This window comes from Alexandromys fortis, unplaced genomic scaffold (genome assembly GCF_014885135.2).
Source record: "Alexandromys fortis isolate MF-2015 unplaced genomic scaffold, M_Fortis_MF-2015_v1.1 scaffold_7, whole genome shotgun sequence".
Classification (NCBI taxonomy): Eukaryota; Metazoa; Chordata; class Mammalia; order Rodentia; family Cricetidae; genus Alexandromys; species Alexandromys fortis.
The window spans coordinates 9800637-9823719 of record NW_026067920.1 but is presented as its reverse complement, the minus strand read 5'-3'; the positions used below and the strand labels follow the sequence as shown (position 1 = coordinate 9823719).

At 50.7% G+C, this 23083-nt stretch overlaps 2 protein-coding genes across 3 annotated transcripts; one reads left to right on the top strand and one right to left on the bottom strand.

Annotated features, from left to right (window-relative positions):
- The first annotated feature begins 614 nt into the window (after nucleotides 1–614).
- Nucleotides 615–7006, top strand: Igfbp3 (insulin like growth factor binding protein 3). The gene is made up of 5 exons (XM_050140983.1): nucleotides 615–1136; nucleotides 4200–4426; nucleotides 4825–4944; nucleotides 5829–5969; nucleotides 6860–7006. The coding sequence occupies exons 1-4, from the start codon at nucleotides 731–733 to the stop codon at nucleotides 5952–5954; spliced, it is 879 nt and encodes a 292-aa protein (XP_049996940.1). The 5' UTR covers nucleotides 615–730; the 3' UTR covers nucleotides 5955–5969; nucleotides 6860–7006.
- On the bottom strand, nucleotides 6938–16030 carry Igfbp1 (insulin like growth factor binding protein 1). Of its 2 annotated transcripts, none has more exons than XM_050140984.1 (4): nucleotides 15459–16029; nucleotides 13908–14092; nucleotides 12818–12946; nucleotides 6938–11526 (listed from the first exon to the last, which is right to left on the bottom strand). In XM_050140984.1, the coding sequence occupies exons 1-4, from the start codon at nucleotides 15835–15837 to the stop codon at nucleotides 11395–11397; spliced, it is 825 nt and encodes a 274-aa protein (XP_049996941.1). In that variant the 5' UTR covers nucleotides 15838–16029; the 3' UTR covers nucleotides 6938–11394. The 2 variants fall into 2 exon arrangements, with proteins under 2 accessions (XP_049996941.1, XP_049996942.1); XM_050140985.1 differs by lacking the exon at nucleotides 6938–11526 and adding an exon at nucleotides 11534–12771 and having other exon boundaries at nucleotides 15459–16030.
- Between the last annotated feature and the right edge of the window lie 7053 nt (nucleotides 16031–23083).

The window sequence follows — 23083 nt, the reverse complement described above, 5'->3', positions numbered from 1 at the left end:
TTGAAAATCAAATCTTTAGAACCCACGACCGTCACGTTCGATTGTTCAGTGCGAGACTCTGGAGGCTCAAGTGGCCAACGGTGCAGATTTAAATATGATCCGAGCGTTCTCGCTGGGAGATGCAACATGCTCTACAAGAGGCTTTCAATTACAGAAACTTTGCAAAGTACACAGGAGTTGAATGGGCCAACGCCAGCTTCTCAAACATAAATCAGCTCAGGAGGGCACCTAAACCGGGCATCCAGGGGGGGAGGGGCTGCAGCGTCCAAGGCGCCAAGTTGGCTGAGAGTCATTTCATTGGGGGGGGAATCAAGAGGCCCTGAAGTGACTAGGGCTCAAGGGGCAGCAAGGTGGCCGGGAGTGCCCACGGTTCCCGGGGACGAAGGGGTGGATCGAGTACAGGGCGTGCGCACACGGAGCAGGTGCCCAGTGAAGACGCGCGCAGCGCGCCCCCGTCCTTCGTCCCGCTTCCCGGGGAGGCGCGGGCCCCGGAGCCGAGCCTGCGCCAGCCCACCCCACCCCACCCCCACCCGCGCCGTTCCGGGGCGTGTCCTTCCACACCCCGGCTTCTATATATCTGCCTGCTCTCCCAAGCTGCCCAGATGCGAGCTAGCGCGGCTGCTGGACGCTGAAGACCTGCTGCTCGCTTCCCTACATCCCGCAGCCTCGTCCCGCGTGCTCCACTCCGCTCCCCTCCGCCGATCCGCAGGCCCTCCGCCCACCGGGCGCCATGCATCCCGCGCGCCCCGCGCTCTGGGCCGCTGCGCTCACCGCACTCACTCTGCTCCGCGGGCCGCCGGTGGCGCGGGCCGGCGCGGGCGCGGTGGGCGCGGGCCCCGTGGTGCGCTGCGAACCGTGCGACGCGCGTGCGCTGGCCCAGTGCGCGCCTCCGCCCACCGCGCCCGCGTGCACGGAGCTGGTGCGAGAACCCGGCTGCGGCTGCTGCTTGACTTGCGCGCTGCGCGAAGGGGACGCGTGCGGCGTCTACACCGAGCGCTGCGGCACCGGCCTCCGCTGCCAGCCGCGGCCCGCGGAGCAGTACCCGCTGAAGGCTCTGCTCAACGGCCGCGGGTTCTGCGCCAACGCCAGCGCCGCCGGCAGCCTGAGCGCCTACCTGCCCTCCCAACCCGCTCCAGGTAAGCTGCTCGCACCACGTGGGCCGAGCGCGCTCCCTGGGACCCGGCGTGGGTGGCGGGGAGCCTGTGTCCTCAGAGGCTTGGCGTGGCTCATCCAAGTGTTAGTGGCTAGACGGGCCCAGGGAGGCGAAGGGGACCCCGCAGCCATCGATCCACTTGCTTGGTTCTCAAAGTGCAGCTTTCTTGTAAGCTGCAAAACGCTTTCCGTGAAAATAGGTTGATTTTCACGCAGGACGAGTAGACTGCCAGTGGACGGATCCCGGTCATTGGAGAGTCGTGCTGAGCGTGGATGCCTGGGTTTGGGCTATGTAGCCCAGTTGTGGAACTAGGTTTCCATTCTCCACAATTGGGAAGGCGCGTGTCTGTCCCAGGGAAGTTTGAGCATGGGATTCCGGGATCGGATCAGGACCAGGAAGGTTTGCTGGCAGGCACCTGTCTTGAAAAATGCTAACATTTGCACAGGCTGATTGGCAAAGTAGTATTGTGTCCCCGTGTATCCAAAAACTAACGAGATGGAATTAGAGTACTGATGTCTTTGAGGTTGTGTAACCCAAAGTTCAAAAAGTAAGAACCGGGAGCTACAATTGGGTTTGAGCCCTGTTTGCCCCTGTAGTCACCATCTCACGCCCTGCGGCGCCTGAGGGCTGGGGATCACGGCCCGGGTGCAGGCAGTGCAGATGCAGGCGGTTTCCCCGCTGAAGCAGACTAGAAATGCTCCGCAGGAATGCTCCTCCTTCCTAATCCTATGCAAAAGGAGTGGGGTGCAGCGGAAACAGCCCCTAGGAGGAAAATCGTAAACCCTTGGCAGTTACCCATCCTGGGGCTGATCCTATCAAGCAGGGGGCCATTCTAAGGGCATCGCATTGTTCCCTTAGGAAGGAAAAAAAAAAAAAAAAAAGGAAAAGATTTAAATGGATTTGGCAGCTGTTGCTCGAAATGTCCAGCATTCCTAGTCAGTCTCCTGCTTAGTTATGTGAGTCAAGTTCTTGCCCTGCACAGATGAAGGCTAGAATTCTCCAGTTTCCCCACATCAGGCAGGCCGAAGGTGCAGAGCAAGACTCTGGGACCAGGATGCGCTGGGCCAACGGTCCTTTATGATTTCTGTGGCTGCAGCGCTACACTCCTGGGTACAGGCAGGTCTTGGTTTAGACCATCTCTGAGAAGCACCGGATTCCTGGCAAAGCAAGATTCCCGTTGTTTCGCTGACTCAGTCAAAAGCAAAATTAGGCTGTTTGCCATGTGTGTCTGACTTATAGTGCATTCTGTGATATCCAGAAGCGATCCTAAGAAATACCAGCATGCCATTTTGAGTTAGGCTTTAATGGCCATTATTAGTAACGACCATTGACGCTCTATAGTATAAACTGATGTGAGCTTTAGTTATAACAGAGTTCAGTGGCTTCTACTATTCATTGGGTGGAGGGAGGGGGAAATGATACTTCGATGACACAATTCACAATTACATTTTTAATTGAGCCATATTCTCCCCCTAATAAGTAGTGTAAGGATAACAAACAAGCAAAGGAAGTTTAAGAAATTACTTCAGCTTCTCGGAAGATAAATGCAAATATTTTTATTTACGTATTAGCATTCTCTCTATCCCTGTACTTCCAAAAGATAAAACCACTAAGATTAAAGCAGATTGAAACCAAGTCCATCAATTTAATTATGGACCTCCTTTGCCAGGTGCTAGTCTAGACCCTGGGAATTTGTGCTTAAGAAGGCACAGGAATCATTGAGGGGTTTGTAGCTGGACTGTTCAGTAGGTGCGAAATTGAGGGTCCTGGGCAAGAGGGCGGCGTCCCTGGAGGTCAATTGCTCTCAAAGACGTCAGATTCTGCAGCCCTCTGGTAGTTCCCAGGGAGTGAAGCATTTGCTTCTCTTGGCCTGGAACCAGAGACCCATGTCGTCCCCATGGGCAGGATGCCCCAGCCTGGCATTTCCTGAGAGACAAAAAAAAAAAAAAAAAAAAAAAAAAAAAAAAAAAAAAAAAGCCAGCTGGAGGCTTGCACCTTGCATCCAGACAGAATAAATTCAGAACCAGATGCATAGCCAACTGGACCTTCCTACTAGGGAGGCTATTAATGTCCCTTTCATGGGAGCAAAGCAGTTCTGTGGCCATGACCTGAACATTGAACTTGAAGCTTTGGAGTTCAGAGCTGGGCACTGGGGGCTGATCATCTGGCATTGGTTTCCCAGAAAGCCACAAATCTAGTCACATACATAAGATCTCAATTAATCTATTAACCTTCCAGCATCTCCTCAGTTGGAGCCCTCTCTTTTGCGCCTTGGATTGTGAAAGAGGCCCCTGCCAAAGGGAGCTTTCTTTTCCCCTCCCCTCCCCATCTCCAAGTTAAAATGAATGCATCTTGGCACCTAGCGTCTAAGCTATGGGAAGTATGTTGGTGCTATTCTGTGTGCTCACTGCTGAGGGGGATGGGAGAGATGACCCCAAGAAGGTGCCCCTCCCACCCAATACACAAAGTCTCTGTAGACCCTGAAATAGAAAGATGTATGGGCACCTCAGAACTAGGCGTCTCTGACACACCTACATAGTTCTGTGGGCCCCTGCAGTGAAGTACTTCACATGAGACCCTAGTGAATGCCAGAATCCCCAGGCCAGTGTGATGCTGCCACTGGGTGGGGAATTTTTTTTTTCACTCTATCCCACCCCCAACAGCTGTGCCCAGGACTAAGATTTGGAATCTCTTGGGAGTTTTCTGGTCCACTCCACAATAGCATTCCACAGTGCACAACTGCCCTCTGCCGGTGGAAGGGGGAACTGGCTGCATTCTCAGCTGTTGAAGGGCTTGATAAAGCATCCACAGCCTTCACTTGTAACTGTATACCAAAAACACTTGACAGAGTAACTTTCAAACAGATGGCTTCCTGAAGTAGAGCAGCCAGGGTCCAGCAGGCAGTATTCTAGAATGCTTTATCCGGTCACCTTTTTCTTAACTTCTTAATTGGTGAGTGGTGTTGAGGTATGACCTAAATAATCTGCAAAGATTATTATTCCGATATCAATAATGACCATTTCCTTATCCCCATGTCCTTTTCCAGGAAATGCCAGCGAGTCTGAGGAGGACCACGGTGCTGGGAGTGTGGAAAGCCAGGCTGTCCCCAGCACACACCGAGTGACCGATTCCAAGTTCCATCCCCTCCATGCAAAGATAGATGTCATCAAAAAAGGCCATGCCAGGGACAGCCAACGTTACAAAGTTGACTATGAGTCACAGAGCACAGACACCCAGAACTTCTCCTCTGAGTCTAAGCGGGAGACAGAATACGTGAGAACTTTTTCTCTTTTGGGGGGGGGGGGGCATCCCAATACAGTCTTCATGCAGCAAGCCCCAGGGGTCCTAGCTGATAAGTGGGCAGCTTCTCCCTTCCTATGTAAAGCCCCACCTCCTATGTCAGAGACTTTTGGGAAATTCAAGCTGAACTAAGTGTGTGGTGTATTTTATTCAGTGGACTTTCTGAAGTCTACTGGCCTATCCTTAGATCACATTCCAGAGTCTATGTCTTCCTCTTGAGAAAGCAGAAGAGACAAGGAGTGATGGCTAGCATCCACCTGAGATCTTCTCGCTGATCCAAGCAGAATGTCCTGGAGAGGCATGTCACAGGTTCCTCCTGGGATGGTCCTGTGGCCTTTGGGAGATTGTCAGAACAATAACTGTGTCCTCAGGGTCCCTGCCGCAGAGAAATGGAAGACACACTGAATCATCTGAAGTTCCTCAATGTGTTGAGTCCCAGAGGTGTCCACATCCCAAACTGTGACAAGAAGGGGTTCTATAAGAAGAAGCAGGTGAGTGGGGTCCCCAGGATGGTTTTTGCCCTCCTTTCTCTAGGGGCTCAGTGGGGAATTGGCCTCACTGTTAATCTCCAGGAAGCTCAACTGGCGTGGCGCTTTGCCAACTTTGTGTCCTCTCTTCTGATACATGTATACATCACCTAGTGACAATATTTTAGGTGGCTTTCTAATTGGGTAGTTCACAACATGAGTCTGGGAAACCGAAGTAAACAATGCTCCCCACAGCATGTCCACATTCCAATGTTTATACTGTAGTCTTCCTCGGGGAGCCTGAGCCTCTGCACCAGCCACTGACTAGCTCAGCACACTTCTACTAAGGAGAGAGAAGAGACAAGGCTGGACCCAAGGTCTGAGATCCAGCCTGACAGACACAAGGCAAAGAAAGCTCAGCATTCCGTCCACACGAGTGTGCGTGGGTGTACACTACCACCCTCACATAGGTGACCCTTTAGGAGTCAGGACCCTCATAATTTTACCTCAGCCCAGTTGAACAGCATGGGGTAACCACTTCAGACCCTGGTTACCAGCTTACACCCAGTGTCTGGGTTAGGCTTTCTGTATCAAATCATGGTTCATCCCTGAGGAAAGTCGTTGCAGGAGGAGTGCCGCTTGCTGGCTTGCTCCCGTGGGTTGCTCAGCCTGCCCTTTTTTAGCACCCAGGACTACCTGCCAAGGGGGCCTTGTCCACAGAGCTAGGCCCTCCCACATAGACCATCAATCAAGAATTCACACCGTAGGCTCATCCATTTGTCAATCTGGTGGGGACGTTTTCTCAGCTGAGGTTTCCTCTTCCCGAATGACTTTAGCTTGCATCAAGTTGATGTAATACTAGCCGGTACACGTGATATTCACGCCCTGGTCTTGTCTCTTCCTCTCAGTGCCGCCCATCCAAAGGCAGAAAGCGGGGCTTCTGCTGGTGTGTGGACAAGTATGGACAGCCCTTGCCTGGCTATGACACCAAGGGGAAAGATGACGTGCACTGCCTCAGTGTGCAGAGCCAGTAGATGCCGCTGAGCCATGTAAGCTGAGGGGCTGGGCCTCCTGAAAGAGGGAGAGGGTCAGGGGGTGGCTCGGGGTGACTGTGACCACTAGAAGTATTGCCAGGGGCAGCTGTGACTACCAGGGGAATTGCCAGGGGCAGCTGTGACCACCAGGAGTATTGCTAGGGGCAGCTGTGGCCACCAGGAGAATTGTTAGGGGCAGCTGTGGCCACCAGGAGAATTGTTAGGGGCAGCTGTGGCCACCAGGAGTATTGCTAGGGGCAGCTATGACCGCCAGGCGTCCACCCCTCATCCTCAGCTCATTGACCTAGGAGCTGCAGCCTGGCCCAAAGAGAGGAGGACAAAGGGAGAAGGAGGTCCCCTGCCCAACCACAGACTCAAGGCCAGCGTCAGTGTGACTTCAAAGATGCTCTGTTGTAAATGACTTTGCAAAGATGCTCTATTCTAAATGATTTTGTTTGTTTTTCGAGACAGTATCTCTCTGTGTAGCTCTGGCTGTCATGGAACTCAGTCTGCAGACCAGGCTGGCCTCAAGCTCACAGAGAACTACCTGCCTCTATCTCCCTAGTGCTAGGATTAAAGGCGTGCATCACCCGCAGGCCCACACTCTTTCACGTGCAAACGCTGTGAAGAATTTTTTTTAACTAATAGGCAGAAAAAAATTTCATTTGTAGTTAATTTTTTTTCTTATACTTTGGAAAATATAGTTCTAATTTAGGGTAGCACTTTTTAACAATGATACAATGAAAGTATCTTAGGGCATTCTTGGACTTGTTGAGGACTGAGGTCCCTCCCCCTTCTTGCACTGCCACACTGAGTGCTCGGGGGCTCAGTGAAAGGCGGAGCCCTTTGGATTTTAGGGGTGGTTATTTTAACATATGTCTTATTCTTCTTTTCTCCCCTCTTAGTTGACGTGGAGAACAAATACGCCTTATTTTGCACAAAAGACTGCCAACAACATGATCAGCAGCTGGCTACAGCCTTGATTTCTTTTTTTTTTTTTTTTTTTTTTTGTGGTGAACTGATTAAAAAAAAAAAACCAAAGTTTAGACAGATTTTTTGAAATGCCTCTGGTTGTTTAAATTGTAAACTTGATCGTCTTTCTACTCTCCGGTAGTCAACAAACAGCAGTTTGAATTTTTCCTGTTGCTTCCTATGAAAACACTCGTGCTCCAGGCCACGGATGCCCTCTTCCCCTAATCCACCCAGTACGGGCTGCAGTGCTGCTGGCCCTCAGCCCGCCTGACGTCAGAGGTTCTGTTGCCGATAGAGAAAAACCCTCTTTCCATTCCCTGTAATGAACGCAGGCAGTGTGGAGAGTGGGGAAAGCCCTAACCGAGTCACCAGGACATCTGGATACACACACCCGAGGCTTGTGGCCCTTTTGGTATCATCTGAACCACTGCAGGTGACCTGATCTTCCCGGGAACTGTGAGAGCGAATAGGTGGAGTCTCTCTTATTAAGAATGGCCAAGAATGTTCTAAGACCCTCTGGGAGCCCGTAGAAAGAAGGACGAGGACCTTCCTCTGTCAGGCAGCTTCCTGATGACTTGGCCCCAGGTGGAAGGCGCAGTGAGTGTCAGCCTCCAAGTTCAGAGATGTCACAAATAATGGTACAGTTAATTCTTCAGACGATTTTGAAAAAAACCAACAACAGTGTTTTCTTGTCCAGCTTCTCAAAATAAAGTTTATTGTGGGGCGTGGGGGGGAAGCTTTTTTTAAAGAAAGAAAACGGGGTTTGAAGGGTTGTTTTCATCTTCCCCTCCTTCCTATCTGAACAGGAAAGAGGAATGGCTTGTTGGAGAGCCTGGCAAGACCAAGACCCGTTTGTTGATCTTGGGGTCCTTCTCAGACTTTCTTTATAATTCACTTATATACACAGACAAAATACCTTCGTAATTGTTAACAGTGTATACGGCATAGCCCGAATATAATAGAATCTGTACTAGATAATCCTAGGTAAAATGTTAGTGACGCTAGGTGATGTAACCACAGGCACGCCCAGGGAAAGGAGCCCGCGTCTGGAGGCTGGGCTGCTCTCCGCAAGGCCAAGGAGGTCTGGCAACAGAGGGTGCGAGGAGACTGCACTGCATCCCACGGGGTGAACGTGTGCTGTACAGAGCTTGTCTTGAGAGTACAAGGGAATCTCAAGATGTTCTGCCTGCCTATCAGCTTTTCTTTATTTTTTTAATTAAGTTTTTTTGGGGGAAAAATGTATTTTTGAAAAGTTTGTCTTGCAATGTATTTATAAATAGTAAATAAAGTTTTTATCATTTAAAAAAAAACTCCCTACTTTTGTTTGCTTCTGGGTCCTGAGTCGCGGACGAGATCACTCTGAGAGGGTAGAACCCTCTAGACATAGCAGATGTCATGAACATGGCTAGACGTCAGAGCTGCGTCCATCTCTCACTAAAGAATCTCAGCGGCACTGTCGCTGCGGCCTTTGGCATCCATGCAGCACCGGGCCATATGTAGAGAAATATCTAGGTCCAGTAGGTTGGGTTGATGGTTGTTATGATCTAGACAGGGAAAGTAGATGGTCTCCATCAGAGTCTGGTCCGTGCTTCCCCAGTCTTGAGAGGAGCTTCCCCAAAGAGATGATGTACATAAGATGGGCACATCCTTTAAGTTACTAATCTTTCTTCTACTGGGTGCGTGGAGAAGGGAAGTGATTTGAATCCAGAAGAGGAGGACAACCCCAAAGGATGCTGGGAGGGCTTCTGGTACCTCAGTCCCTCTCTATGGCTTTGGCACAACTATGTCCCATGCCAAAATAATTTCAGGTACATCCTGGGACTATGACATCAAACCGCATACAGTACTTGCCTGTTTAGAGTCTTGTTTAAAGTCACCCAACAGACAGCCAGAGTGATTGCAGAATCGCAGAATTGGACAGCAGACGGCAAATTGATTCGATGGGTATGCGGAGATCTGGGGGTGTACAGTAGGATCACAGGGTGGGAGCCAAGGTCAGAAGGCAGCACCCTTGGAGTGCTGTACTGGCACCAATGAAGAAAGCACATGGAACTCACTGGGGATGGCAGAACAGCATACACGGGCCACCAAGTGCCCTGAAGCCAGATCCAGGGTGCACCGAGGACAGAAACTTGGGAGGCCTTTTGGTGCCACTGCCAAGGCATGGGTCACAGGGCAATGCTTCTTCATAAACCCAATGGACTAACCTCCCTGAAGCTACCAATTCGCACACCTTTCCTTGACCTCACCCCTTCACCTCTGGCCTTTGCCCTACTTGCCTGCCAGGGTCAGTTCCTCATATCCACTCGGCCAGGCCACTATGCATACGAAGTTAGCATCATCTCAGGGATGGCTGTGAGTGCCTCCAGGTGAGATGCACAGACTGACTCCCCAACACCTCCTCCCCCACCCCCACACTAGCTGTGCATTCTGGTCAGAGTCTGAATAAAACAAAATGGCGGGGAGGGGTGTCAAGCCATTCTTCCTATCTGGGACATTTTCTCTTCTCTGGCCCTTGAAGTGGAAATTACATCATCAAGTCCCCTGCGTTCAGGTCTTTAGCCTCAGGCTGGTCACACTCCCAGCTTCCCTGTGGTAGACGTGGGGACTTCCCAGCCTCCCTAGCTCATGGACCAATTCTTCACCACAAATCTCCTTTGAAAGGTAGGTGAGTGGATAGATGACGGGTGGAATGATTGACAGGTGGAATTCCAAGTCAGACAAACAGATCATTGAAGAGCAAGTGCGCGCTAGGTACTAGAGAGGGAGATGGTTGATAAGAGATAAATCGGTAGAGCTAAGGAGATGGCTTGGTGAAGGACACTTGCCTTGAAAGGATGAGGTCCTGAATTCATTTGCCATATGAGAGAGAGAAAAATGGCAGGTAGTTAAATACCAATTGAAGATAGGTCATAGACAGAGGTGTGTAACCTGGCTCCGGCTCTGTGCAGCTAATAATAATACCCTTGAGCGAGTCCTCTTTAAAAGTTCTCCCACGCCCTTCAGGGACTCATGCCCGCCTGCTGTGCCTCCTGCTCTCTGTTCACCTGCCTCTTCTCCTAGCCTGCCACTAGAAGCTCCTCTGACTCTCTGGCTTCTCCTTGGCTATCCTCCACTCTCTTAGGGGTTAGCTAACACCAATTCTAAGGGTTACCATGCCCAGCAACCTTACACACATTGGGAAACGGGAGATGCCTGGTTCCCTGCAGTAGAGGCGGTGGAGAGGTCTCAGCTTCCCTTTCAGACATCAAGCAGACAGGGCTGGAGGCTGCGGCCCAGGGGAATAACCTGGGAGAAGCTGTGGAAAGATGGGGAGGAGAGTGAGAGCCAGTAACAGTCAGCAGGGGGACAAGGCAGGACAAGACCCCTGGGTCAGTTTCAAGAACCAGGCAATGGAGGGAGTAGAGAAGACAACAGGGAAAGCCTAACCGGGGCTACCCTGTCTCAACAAGCACAGGAAGCCAGTGACTGCTTCTCTGTATCTGTATGTAGCTCAGTTGAGGAAACCCAGGTGTATCAATACGTTGAAGAGTGTTAAGGAGGGGAGAGGCGGAGGGCTCTGGGGAGAAAGAGAGATTCCTGCAGTCAGGAGCCTTTAAGCTACCCGCCCACTTGGGCAGAGCCTCTTACACTATTTCTGTTGCTGTTCCCCATTCCAGCAGAGGATTGTGACTTGTGAGTCTACCCCCAAATAAATAACCCTCTGTTATTCTCAGTTCTGAGCGAGGGTGGGATTTCTTTTAAGCGTCTTTCTGCAATGGGCTGAGGGGAGGTGATCTCTAGTGCGGCCCAGCGGCCTGCTGCTGCTTGGAAAAGGGGCCACAAGATCACAGCACCGACTATCACACTGTCTGTCCCCAAAGCATAGACTCAGAGGCCAGTGGGGGCGAAAGATAAAGAGATCACAGGAACAAAGATGACGCTGAGACACCACAGGGACAACAGTATTTCCAGGTAGAGTATTTATTCCAGATGTGCAGTTTAAAATGCACCCAGCACAGGTTTCCACACTTAGCTTTGATCACATCGTCAACATCTCAACTTGCCCCGACAAACGGGCATCAGACCCAGATCCGTGGCTGCAGAGAGCACATCGCTGGCTGACTCCCCTCCTTGAGACCACTGGAGAAGTCCCTACCTCAGACTGACTTGTGCATGCTCTAGGCAGCACACGCTGCCCTTTCAAAACAGAAGAATGGACTGTGGAAAAGCTGAGACACAGTATTTACATATACGGTGATGAGAAGCGCTTCATGGTATATAAATTAATATGGCACAAGTAACTGTGTAGAAAAACATAAAGTTACAGTGAATAAATATGAACCAACTTTATATATCAAGCAGTATGTGGAGTATAAAAAGTAGTTCCTGGTTATATACATATACACATATATAAAATGGTGTGCTCCGGACTATAAATATACTATATACTTAAATATCTGGTGTGAGAGAGCATGTGTGGAAGTCTTCAGTTATGGACATTGAAATACTGGTGGCAGTTGGGGTCCCCTCTGATCTCCAGAGACCCAGGGATCTTCTTCCCACTCCACGGATAGACACACCAGCAGAGACCCGCTTCTCCATCCAGCGATGTCTCACACTGTAAAGACAGGACCAAGGTCAAGAGCAGCAGGCGGTGGGGGCTCTGGGCACCCCGTCCCTGAGCGAGGCATTGGGGGCTCTGGGCACCCCGTCCCTGAGTGAGATGGTGGGGTCTCTGGGCACCCCGTCCCTGAGTGAGATGGTGGGGTCTCTGGGCACCCTGTCCCTGAGTGAGATGGTAGGGTCTCTGGGCACCCCGTCCCTGAGTGAGACGGTGGGGGCTCTGGGCACCCTGTCCCTGAGCGAGGCATTGGGGTCTCTGGGCACCCTGTCCCTGAGTGAGACGGTGGGGGCTCTGGGCACCCCGTCCCTGAGTGAGACGGTGGGGGCTCTGGGCACCCCGTCCCTGAGTGAGACGGTGGGGTCTCTGGGCACCCCGTCCCTGAATGAAGTTGAGCACTGCACAGCTACCTACTAGCTAAGACTCAGCAATGTCAGTGCCCTTCCGCTTGCCATGACAAAATGGAGTCACTGTGAGGCACATGTGCTAACGATCTCACGCATTTGTTCAATGGTGCAATGCTTTGACAATTATCTCTTCATGGCCCTGCTGACAAAGGCGTCCAGCAATGCGTCTCAGTGATTAACCACCTCTATCACTCAGCTGGGCCTAGATCTCAGGCTTTCTCAATGGAATCATAGAACTTGCACTTCTCTGAGTCCTAAAGGCTCCTCAAAATTAAGCCTTGGCTTGTTGGATCTCATTTATTACTGGACATAGCACACAGCCTACTGTACTTTACTACAGAGTTTGTGGGAAGAGAGAAAGTGGGAATTCTGTGTTTCTTTCTTCTGGTTGCAAGTGTTGATCTGAGTGACAGTGCACCTCCCTACCGACTTCACGCTGTTGATCTGAATAAAGGCAGTCCTCCCTACTGGCTGAAGTGGTCCTCGCCCATCACACCGATGCTTGGTCCTCCCTACTGGCTGAAGTGGTCCTCGCCCATCACACTGATGCTTAGTCCTCCCTACTGGCTGAAGTGCTCCTCGCTCATCACACTAATGCTTAGTCCTCCCTACTGGCTGAAGTGCTCCTCGCCCATCACACCAATGCTTAGTCCTCCCTACTGCTGAAGTGCTCCTCGCCCATCACACTACCTCTATCTAAGGTCTAGCTTCTCCCAACTGCGCAGCGATGGACCTCACGTAAGAAAGTCACCCACATTGTATATTTTGAGGCTCTAACGGGGATGTGGAAGAGCAGAGCTAGCATGTGAGACCACACAGTAGCTAAGCCACCTACCTGTTTTTTTTTTTTTTTTTTTTTTTTTTTTTTTTTTGCCACCTACCTGTTTGCTGTGATAAAATCCATTCTTGTTGCAGTTTGGCAGATAAAATTTGTAGACTTCATCTCCTGCTTTCTGTTGAGCTGCAGCCAATCTCTCCAGCACTTTATAGAGCTCTCGTTGGCAGGGCTCCTAAAAGAATAATTTTATATTAGCATGAATACAAGAAAAGAGATTTGTCATTTGAGACAATGACAGAGACAGAGCAGGAGCAGCTATGGTATTCTAGGGCTGTGCATGAAACATATGCCATCCCAGGCCTTGTTTCCCACTGTGAACGGGACAGGTTGGTCTCAGGCTCGAGCTGTGTGGATAAAAAAAAAATGGGAACACCAGCCACATCCTCACTGGGTGGTATTTTCTAAAGACCTGCTTAGTGACATCCTGGCAAACCTGGCCAATGGTATCTGATACTTCCCGATCCCTGCCATCTGCTGAGTAATTTGGGCACCTGAACTCTGGCAGGAATGACAGTGGGCTCGATCTCTGTCTATGGAATTTAGCATCAGAAAAACGTAGATTTTCGAAGAACTGTCCTTGTGGTTGAAATATGTCGTCTCCCTGTTCCTAACCCCGCAGAAAGAACAACACCGTCGTCACTGTGGAGCAAGGCACTCATCTGGATGGCTTAAGATCAGAATGAGATTTCTTATACCTACCATAATTTCCAGATAAAATTCTAAAGTGTCCCTAAAAATGGCCATTCTCTTACTTCCCTAAGTGCACTTTTTTAAGGCCTCTGTAGTAATTTAATCACTGACTTCAGTTCTCTGTCGCCCCCAAGTGGTCACATTAAAACCAGCCATTAAACTAGAGAAGTTCTTGCTGGATTGAGAATTGGAAAGGGAGGAAGAGAGCTGGGTGGTGGGGACAATTGCTGAATGTACTTAGTGACAAAGAAACCTAGACTAAAAATGACCGATTTTATGCTCTGTGTATTTTGCCATATTTTTAAGGAGGCAAAAATACAGCAGGGACAGGGGCAGCTGTGGCCCCTGTGCTCAGCTTCAGCATGCTCAGTGTCTTTTAGACATTGTCTAGACTAACACCTCCACTTAGAGATAAACCCAAGGGTCCATGTGCAGGGTCTCACCTTCCATTTCTTGAGGTCGGCGGTCTGTCGGGCCCGTATGCTGTTGTAGGTGCTGATGGCATTCCACAGGATGGGCCGGTCCTCACTGGAGGGGGCCATCAAGTGGAAGCTTTCCAACAGTTGCTCCTCGGTCATCTCTGGGCTCTCGGGAGCCTCATCCTCAGGAGCCACAGCAGTCTTTGCTTCTGAAAAGCAAGCACCACAGACCCGTGAGCCCCTGGAAGCCTTGCTCCTGTGCCCAGTCACTTCTTCTCCTTAGAACCAATCTAGAATGGCCTGGAGAATTCGGATTTTTCACCAGCGGTGTTTGGGAATGATTATGACCAGACAGCAATACTAATTCTTTTCTGAGAAAATAGTATATGTCAGGGTTAGGCAGGGGAGCCCCATGGCACAATTGGGTGGGGGAAGGGCAGGAATATAACCCTTGAAGAAGCCAAGGACTGGGGTCAATGCCTGAGTCCGTAAGTGGTGAGACTGGGCCCCTTGGCTCTCCGCTCCGCTCCACAAGAGTCTACTAAGACCCCAGGAACAGGTGTAGTTCAGGGAGAAGCAAGGTCTAGAATGTAGCCTTCCTTACCCAAACCACCACCCACCCTCCTCTCTCCTGGGGACCTTGCTTTTCCACACACCCTCACCTCTGTGCACCCCCTCACAGAGGACAGCATTAGACACTTTGCAGATAGAGGCCATAAAGGCTCAAGGAGAGGAACAATGAAGAAGCCCGGCCCCACCCAGGGGAAGTCCATTTTAGAGGACCATTGGGATCACTCTAATTTCAATTACTCCAAAGGGTCACATGCTTGCAATACAGCTTCCCACCAGAGTATGGAACCACGAGGCCCCTCCACACCCACACAGGACGTGCACGCAGCCCAGATGGGGAGATAGGGGCTGGAGCAGAGGAAGAGGCATTTCCCAAGCTTCCTACTACAAACAAACCAGTGCTTAAATTCAGGAAAGCGCCTGATTGTCAGATTCCTAGCAGGCAACATACACATCAAACGCTGTTTGTCTATAGCAATGAATGGAAGTGAAGGCTTGGGCCCGAATTTTCACATCATGTTCTGTAAACATCTGGGAAGCACATATTGCGTGGCAGGATATATGCTACAAAGAGCATTGCAAACCTCCTGGGGGCAGCGGGAGGGCTCCCATCCTAAACCTTCCTGGATCCTCCAGTCACTGGAACTGCCAAAGGCAGGACCCACTGGAAGAGGCGTTAGGTGCTTGGGCCAGCACCCCACCCACCTGGCAGCTCCATGGCTCCTCCACCGCAGCGTGTGACCAAGTACTACTAGTAGTCTGTGAATGTTCTTCCCAGCTAAGCGCCCTGCGCTTGGACCACCCTTTCTTCGGATATCCCCGCCCCCAAGACCAAGCAAGGATGAATCTCTGTGGGTGATCTGTTTGCCCATCACAGCTGAACGCTTTTCGCGGGCCTGGAGTGTCTTTGTCCCACCTAACATCGGTTCCGGCTAGGCCTCTGCTGGCCTAGGCAGTATGTGTGTCCCAGCCAAGAGATCTAAAGGCAGAATGGGGCTGTAGTACCTTCGTCTTTGCGCTCAGTGCTGGACAAGGCTCTTGTGGCTGGTACAGCGGGCTCTGGTACACAGGCTCCCTGGCCGCGGGTGAGGGCATGCAGGGGACGAGGCTCCCCGGGCAGCGCACGGCAGCTGAGTCCCTGGGCACAGCGTGCAGTGGCCACGCCGCAAGCGGCGCCCAGTGGCAAGGCACATGTCGGGCAGCAGCCACAGCCTGCAGGCCTGGAAATCTCAGGGCACGAAGCGGGCACGGGTGGACAGAGGCCCAGCTTCTCAGCAGTGCAGGGCGCACAACGCCACGGCTGGGGGGCTCCGGTGGTCACGCCAACCTGGAAGGCTAGAAGGATCAGGAACCGCCAAGAAGCAACAGCTAGGAACTCAGGCATCGCAGCCCAGTGCAGCAGGCAGTGGATGAGAGAGCCTCTAGGTAGACAGCGGTGGCGCCGGTGCTCACAACTCTCTGGGCAAGTGGTAGTAACAGCCGATGGTCACAGCTCTCTGAGCAGATGGCCGTGTGCGGTGTTCAGTGCTCGCTGAGTGTGTGGTGGCGGGCAGTGGAAGATGCTGGCTGGTTGTACCCAGAGCCTTATGAAGGGCTGGCTCGAAGGCACGGGTTAATGATTATCAGGGCAGCGTGCTAGGATCCCTGTGTTCAAAATAAGTTTGTTTGGCTGTGAGCCCTGCGCAAACTGTGGGTGGAAGGGGGGCAAAGGGATCAGGTTTCTTACTATGTTTGTCCTGTCGTGATGACCTAAGACAGGAGCTAAAGTCCAATTCTGACAGCAAACGGGTTGCCGGATGGGGGAGGGCACTTGTTTTTGTTCAAGGGGCATCAAAGACCTAGCCGACAGGCTCTTCAAGAGGACCCAATGAAAGCCTAAGAAACTGAGGAACCACAGGTTAGGCCAAGAAGGCTTCAGGCCTCAAAAGGAGGGACAGAAGTGGAGTTCTTTGTGACAAAGCCCACAGTTGTTTCTCCCACCTCCCAGGGAAGCCCCTAGCCAGCAAGGAAAGAAATCCATAGTTCACCTCAGGAGCTATCATGGCTGCAATTCCAACAGTACAACGGCCCTCCAAAGAGGAAAAAGGCCCAGGGCCTTAGCAACCTGTTCTGTGTGGCTGTGGAGTCAGACCCACGCTATCTCTAACAGTCTGACATTCCAGCTCAGATGAGATGCTTGTCAGTGATCAAGTATGGCAGCTTTCTCTTCGCCATGTTTCATCTTTTAAAATTACAAGGTAAATTCAGAAATCTTTAAGGAAATCGGAAATGGGACATACCCCAGGAGCTCCCCCAAACCTCCCAGAGTAAACTGACCAGCACCCTCATTGCCCCTAAGTATCTTCTGTGTCCCCCCAGGTCTAGATTTCACCTCCCAACCACCTTCCTGCCCCAGGTGCTAACTTAGAGCAACCAACCTCTAGCAACGGCCTAGACCGTCTCGTCTGCCCTTCATGGTACTGGTTTGGAGCAGCATGGAACCCTACAAACCACCCAAGTGTTCTACCAGCGTTCATATACCAGTCCAGCCCCTCAAGGTCTTTAAGAGTGGTACTTCAGACCTGGGGCTTTGGAGATCTCAACGTTAGCTCCTGGCTCAAGAGGAGGACATTGAAGACAAAGGTTGCAGGAGATTTCAGGTCAAGGTCATGGAGACTGCCATGGAACATCCTGTACAAAAACTCACATCCCTGTTACCCAGCAGTTCAGTACTGCTTGTCTTTGAGCCTTGGACAAATGGCTTTCTGGGCGGTTTGGCTAAAGTACTCTAAACACATGCACACTGACGTATCACCTGCTAACAGTGATTCTTACATGCAAAGGAACCAGCCTAGGTGCCCTGCTACTGCGCAGGAGTGGGGGAGGTGTTGGTGGTGACTGACAGTTCCTGAATTTGGGGTACAGCCAAAGCCCTGACAGATAAGGAATGCTATGTCCAAAACCAGAGAGATGGACACAGTGAGGAGCAGAACAGTCACCAGGAGAGAGGACTCATGGAGCGGGGGGGGGGGGGGGGGGGGGGGGGGGGGGGGGGGGGGGGGGGGGGGGGGGGGGGGGGGATTGAGGAATAGGGAGAATTACACTAGGTAAAGGGCTGGGGGAGATTTCTGGAAGGAGTAGAGAATTTAGGAACTCGATTCCACTATATAGCAATAGGCAGGCTGCAGGCTGGTCGTTCACATCCAACCACAGAAGCACTCGTCTTGATTCACCAGAGAGGGACTACCCATGGACATCACTGAAGGAGCTGGCTGGGAAGAGAAAGGGATGCTGAAGCCGAGACACCAGATGTCTGTGCAGGTCCGTGACTACAGATGACGAAATGGGAGTGAGAGCTCACTCTAAAGCTGTCCCACACACAGCCTAAATGTCCACAACCAGACAGCTAATTCTGCATTTCCTGGTAGAAAGCCTTTACGATAAGGTGTTTTTCAATTAAGGAAAACCTCCATCCTAAGACAGATTGGGAGGGTACGAGATCTGCTGCCGTCAGTACACGAGAGCAGCTGTGATTCTAAATGTAGTGAATGTCTTGAGAGGAATGCAGAACACGGAGCAGGATATCTACTGGGGCAGGGCGAGATTTAGGAGCCCGAGGACACTCTGGTTTTCCCTATCCCCTTTCTGGATCTGTGCCATGTGCTTACGCTATACAAAGAAATTATTACACTGGACTGCAGATATAGGAGAGGGATAGAAGGCGTTCCTGACATGCACAAAGCCCTGGGTTCAATTCCCCAGGCCTGAAAAAAATGTATATGGAATTACCCTGATACCTATCCCCGGCTGAACTTTGCAAAGTGACTGAAGTTTGCAAAGCTGGCTTTTGTTCAACTTGGACAGTCTCAAAGAAACACAGCTGGCTCAACATCTGCCACAGTCACTGGAGTAAAGTCAGGCGACAAACCTGCTCCTAGACACTCAGAATCTCATGAGTGTGTCTCTCGTTATTTTTGTTGATTTAATTGAAATAGCATTTCACTATACAGGCTGGACTGGACTCAAACACATAGCAATCCTCCTGCCTCAGCTTCCTGGATACTAGGATCACACTAGTGTGCTACCATGCCCAGCTATGCTTTTTTTTTTCTGATGAAAGTGCCTAAGTTTAGTACCTTGCTAAGGAGTTGAACAAATAATTCCCATTTTAAAACATTTTTATTTTAAATAAGCATTCCTTTTGTAAAGAGGTTATGCCTGATTCTGTGTAAGGCATTAGGGTTTGTGTCCACGTGATGCAGATGCCTTTGGAGCTTGGAAGAGGGTGTTGGATCCCCTGGAGTTCCAGGTGGTTGTAAGCCACCCAACATGGGTGCTAGGAGCTGAATTCAGGTACTCTACAAGAACAGTCCACTCTATCTCTCCAGTCCCTAGCATCTTACTGTAAACTATTTTAAAGGAATAGCTTAGATATAAGTCCTTAAATAATTTTATTTTTGAAAGTAGAATTTGTCCACCAAAGTTTCCTTTTGACTTCCTCAACTTGTAATCATTGTCCACACTTGAAATGTTGCCTTGATGACACACAGAGAAGGTGACACACTGACAAATATTTGGGACTTTGTGCCAGGCAGGAACCCGGGATGCTGGTCAGTTTACTCTGCTGCACGCTTGCCCAGTACACATCCAGATGTCCCTCCTCTGCTCCTGCACATAGTGGCTCTGCTCTCTGTCCAAGAATCGATTTCCCCAATGTTTCCATTGATCACCTCACAGGCACACAAACTCCACATTGATTCCCAACTCTGTCAACACACATGAAGCCAGCCCCCCATCCCACCCCAGGCCCCTGTCATTGGCCTGTGCTGTGTGGGGTGGGGTGACTGCCCTTCTCCTGAGTCACAGTCTGACTCAGCCTCCTGTCATGTCCAGCTCTAGTCCTGAACCTGGGAAGCCCACTCATTTTCCAGTGAGATGCTGCCTTGCTTATCCGCTGCCTCAGTTTCACCTTCATACTCGAGCTCTGCATCTTCACACTGGAATTCCCGTTGTCCCTTTAACCTTATATCTTTGTCCATGGTGCTTTGTCTCCCCCAGAAGCTGTCTTTTGGGACTCCCGTAGCTTCACAGGGGAGATGACCCTTCCTCCCAGCTTCTTAGATGTTTGCCCCCTTTCCTCACCCCACAGTGGAGCAGAGAGAACTGTCTTCTGGGTGAGGGGCACAGTGCCGGGCATAGAATGATAGGATGTCCCAAGCAGAGTCACAGTCTAGCATGCTCACAGCCCAGCAAGCTGTCAGTCTCTGGAGGGCTCCTAAGTTCATCCCGTGCTGCCCACGGCAGGAAGGAAGAGAGCATCCAGAATGTCTGGACACCTCGCAGATAAGGTGATGCACGGTGGGCCTTAGAGGGAAACTGAGATTCTCCAAGCAGCAAAGGTGGGGGTGACAAGACAGAAAGAGATGACAGAAGGTGAGGGAAGCCACCAAGCTCTGTGTGCCTGAGAATAGTCAGCAATTATCTCTGCCTATACGCACAGAATACTAAGTGTCCCGCATGCTGACCGTGGGAAAGCCTTAAGATGGACTAAAAACCTTAAATTTGGAGTAATCATCAGGGATGTGATGGGTGTCCTATAAGCCTCTGTGCCTTCCAAGAGCTAAGATTCTTGAATGACAAGCTGGGGGCAACCAGGGCTATCAGGAGAGGAGAATGATGTTTTTGTTTTGTTGTTTTGGGTTTTAAGTGTTGTTGCTGCTGTTTTCATTGTTTTCTTTCCTTTGGCCAGGATCTCACAGGGTTCAGGCTGTCCTTGAACTTAGTATATAGCCAACACTGATCTGAAACTCCTGATCTTCCTGCCACCAACTCCCAAGAACTGTGATCCGAGCATGTGCCACCCTGTCTGTCCAGTGTCTTGTGGGTGCTGACCCCGGACAGCTGGTGCCAAGAGGGGTGCCTAGGCGCTAGCAGATCTCAGCTAGGGTGACGCTCCTACTTTCTCCAAATCAAAGCCTGTGTATTTCCTGTACACACAGACACTCCTCCTGCTCTGTTTCAGTAAGCTCAGTGTGCTACAGAGGAAAGGTATTAAGCAAAGACGGCAGAGACATTTGCAGGGCAACCCCAGGCTGGACTCCAGAGGGAGCCAGCCGCACTCGGGCGTCTCCCTCAAGGACTCTTCACACCTCTGCCTTTTTTGTTTTGACAACTTCCGCGACGCTGACGCTGTTGAATATCACATGCGAAAACCTCAGCTCTGACAGTTTTATTAGCACCAGAAGAGGGGGTCATATGGGAGCAAAAGCTGCATTTTCACTTTGGGTTTCCTCACCCCCAGTGCACCACACAGCCAAGGCTGTAGGGAGGAGCTTAAAGGACCCTTGGCAGAGTGGCTGCTAACTGAGCTGCCAGGTGGGGGGCTCCCTGGGGGGAAGCTGTGGGGCCTGGGAATGATGAAAGCTGGAGAGGCTCTTCCATCACACGCTGTTCCCAGTCCTGCCTTCATGCAGGGCACCGCTCACCCACAGGCAGCTACAAAGTTATGCAATCTGGGATCTGGAAAAATGATCCAAGGGTCAAGGGCAAAGGGGAAATTTCAAAGGGGAAAAGTGCTGCAATCCAATTGTTTTGAACCTGAGGGAAAACACAAAAAGATGTTCTGCCCACAGCCCATGATCAACATTGGGATGATGTAAACCCATGCAAAGGCCTGGCCTGCTGCCCCCATCTCCCGAGCAGATGAAAGGTACCGCGAGCTGCCATCGGAAGCAAGGTTGGGGGTGGGGAATAGCTCACCCCTACACTCCCTAAGGATGTGAACAGCCCAGGCTCTAACACAGAGTCAGAGAAACAGGCTTCCTACCGGTGTTCAGGGACGTTGTCAAAAGACGTCAACTTCAATCTCATCAATGGCAGCCCTTCCCCAGTGTATTTGAGGACTGTGTTGAGGTTAGTCTGAGAGGACAGATATTACGTGCCAGGCACAAGGAGAGTATACACACATAATATTTCATGCTCTGGTCAGTATAACGCTCCCAGGAGCTGGGTAGCGAGGCCAGCCCCTGAAGCCTGATTTCCGGGGTTAGTGCCTGTCACTCTGTTAACAAGTGTCTAGGGTTCTGATGCACACTCCTGTGGAGCCGGCAGCTCACAAAGCCCCTGATCCCGTTCTCCCTTAAAGCCACCCCCTTAGGGGAGGGAGGAGTGGAGTTTTCAGGGATAAGGGACACATTTGGTAAGGAACAGCCCCCAACTCCCAAGAGTGGCTAAAGGTTGGGTGCTGGGAGGGGATGGAGACAAACAGAGTGCCCTCCCTGTGTGAGGACCCTAGCCTATGGTGTATTCACATCTGTACGTAAATGAGAGTGGAAACAAATTCTAGAACAGTCTAGAGGAGCGCGCTGATGAGAAGAACCTACTGTAGGCAGGAGAAGGTCTTGCAGCTCGTGGGAAAGGATACAAAGCCGATTTTTCCTGGTTTCAAATCTCTCATAAATTTTTCTCTCTTCAAGGGAGATATGTGAACTCAGCTCTCTGGGTGTTGAAATAATGAGAACCAAGGGTGTTTTCCCCCACTGCTCTGTGTTATCCGCTCCAGGCAGTGAGTGTGAAAGGCAGGCTTGCTTTCAGATCCATTAGCCGTTAGTGCAGTAGGAATTACGGGTGACTGGCCACTAAATACATGTCATATTGACCACTTTTAAAAAGTGGGTTTCTTTCAATTCTGCTGAAATCATATCAAATCATTCTATTATGTTATTTAATATGTCAATTGCATTTTTAAGGAAAGAAACCATGGAGCCAGAAGGTTGAGACACTATCGAAGTCCTTGAGTGGCCTGGTGTGTTAAGGGTCTCTGAGGTGGGCTAGGCTGTCTCTTAACATCCCTATGACCTTGAACAAATTATCTGACATTTCTTTTCTTCAATTTCTCCTTTGGCACATTGACCAGTACCTGCTACATAAGAATATATAGCAGGGGTAGAAAATGATTAACCCCTAAAAGGCCATGTTCTCCTTCCCGAAAACAGGGGTGGCTGTGGTAGGTAGCCGGGTCACTATTTTCTTTCTCAGACTGGACTCTGTTCTAAATGAGTCTTAGGGAATGCCATCCCATTTTCTCATCCCCTGTGAGACTGCAGGCCCCACCCTGGGAGACCTGTGCAGATGGGCCGCCTACCCCTTCTCCCTCCATCTTCTGTCTTCTGCTCTCTCCAGCACCCCAGGCTCTACCATGCCAAGACTTACTAATATCTTGCCTGTTTTGAAGACACTTCTTACTTTCATGAAAAGTCCCTCTGCATGCAGATTTTAGCTGGAGGGACCAAGACACGGCTATCTCTAAAAGCCAGTTCTGGGGCCACGTGTCATACTGTGACAAACCCTTGTCATGTGGTCTGACCAGTCCTTGCCTTGGACTGTTAAGGCCTGTGGTGGACACAGTGGTTTTGTCGGAAACTCACGTGCTGTCAGGAGCTCAAGGACACATCCGGAGACACGGCACTCGGTCACGTTAGGTAGCAGAGCCTGGGGGGCAGAAAAGCCGAACCCGGTTTACTAGACAGGGAACTTTATGGTTTAAAATTAGTGTGTGCTCGTTACATGATCTCTCGGGGAAATGTGAAGTAGAACTAAGTGTTGTAACTTTCATTCCTTTTTCCTCCTTTAGCCCCTCTTTCCCTTCCTCC

What these genes read in the sequence shown, in the direction of transcription:
- Igfbp3 (XM_050140983.1), top strand. Translation starts at nt 731, where the DNA reads ATGCATCCCGCGCGCCCCGCGCTCTGGGCCGCTGCGCTCACCGCACTC. An exon ending in CTAAGCGGGAGACAGAATAC is followed by an intron (nt 4,427 to 4,824) that starts GTGAGAACTTTT and finishes CTGTGTCCTCAG; the next exon opens with GGTCCCTGCCGCAGAGAAAT. An exon ending in GGTTCTATAAGAAGAAGCAG is followed by an intron (nt 4,945 to 5,828) that starts GTGAGTGGGGTC and finishes TCTTCCTCTCAG; the next exon opens with TGCCGCCCATCCAAAGGCAG.
- Igfbp1 (XM_050140985.1), bottom strand. Translation starts at nt 15,837, where the DNA reads ATGCCTGAGTTCCTAGCTGTTGCTTCTTGGCGGTTCCTGATCCTTCTA. An exon ending in CCGACCTCAAGAAATGGAAG is followed by an intron (nt 12,947 to 13,907) that starts GTGAGACCCTGC and finishes TTATTCTTTTAG; the next exon opens with GAGCCCTGCCAACGAGAGCT. An exon ending in GATTTTATCACAGCAAACAG is followed by an intron (nt 12,772 to 12,817) that starts GTAGGTGGCAAA and finishes AAAAAAAAACAG; the next exon opens with GTAGGTGGCTTAGCTACTGT.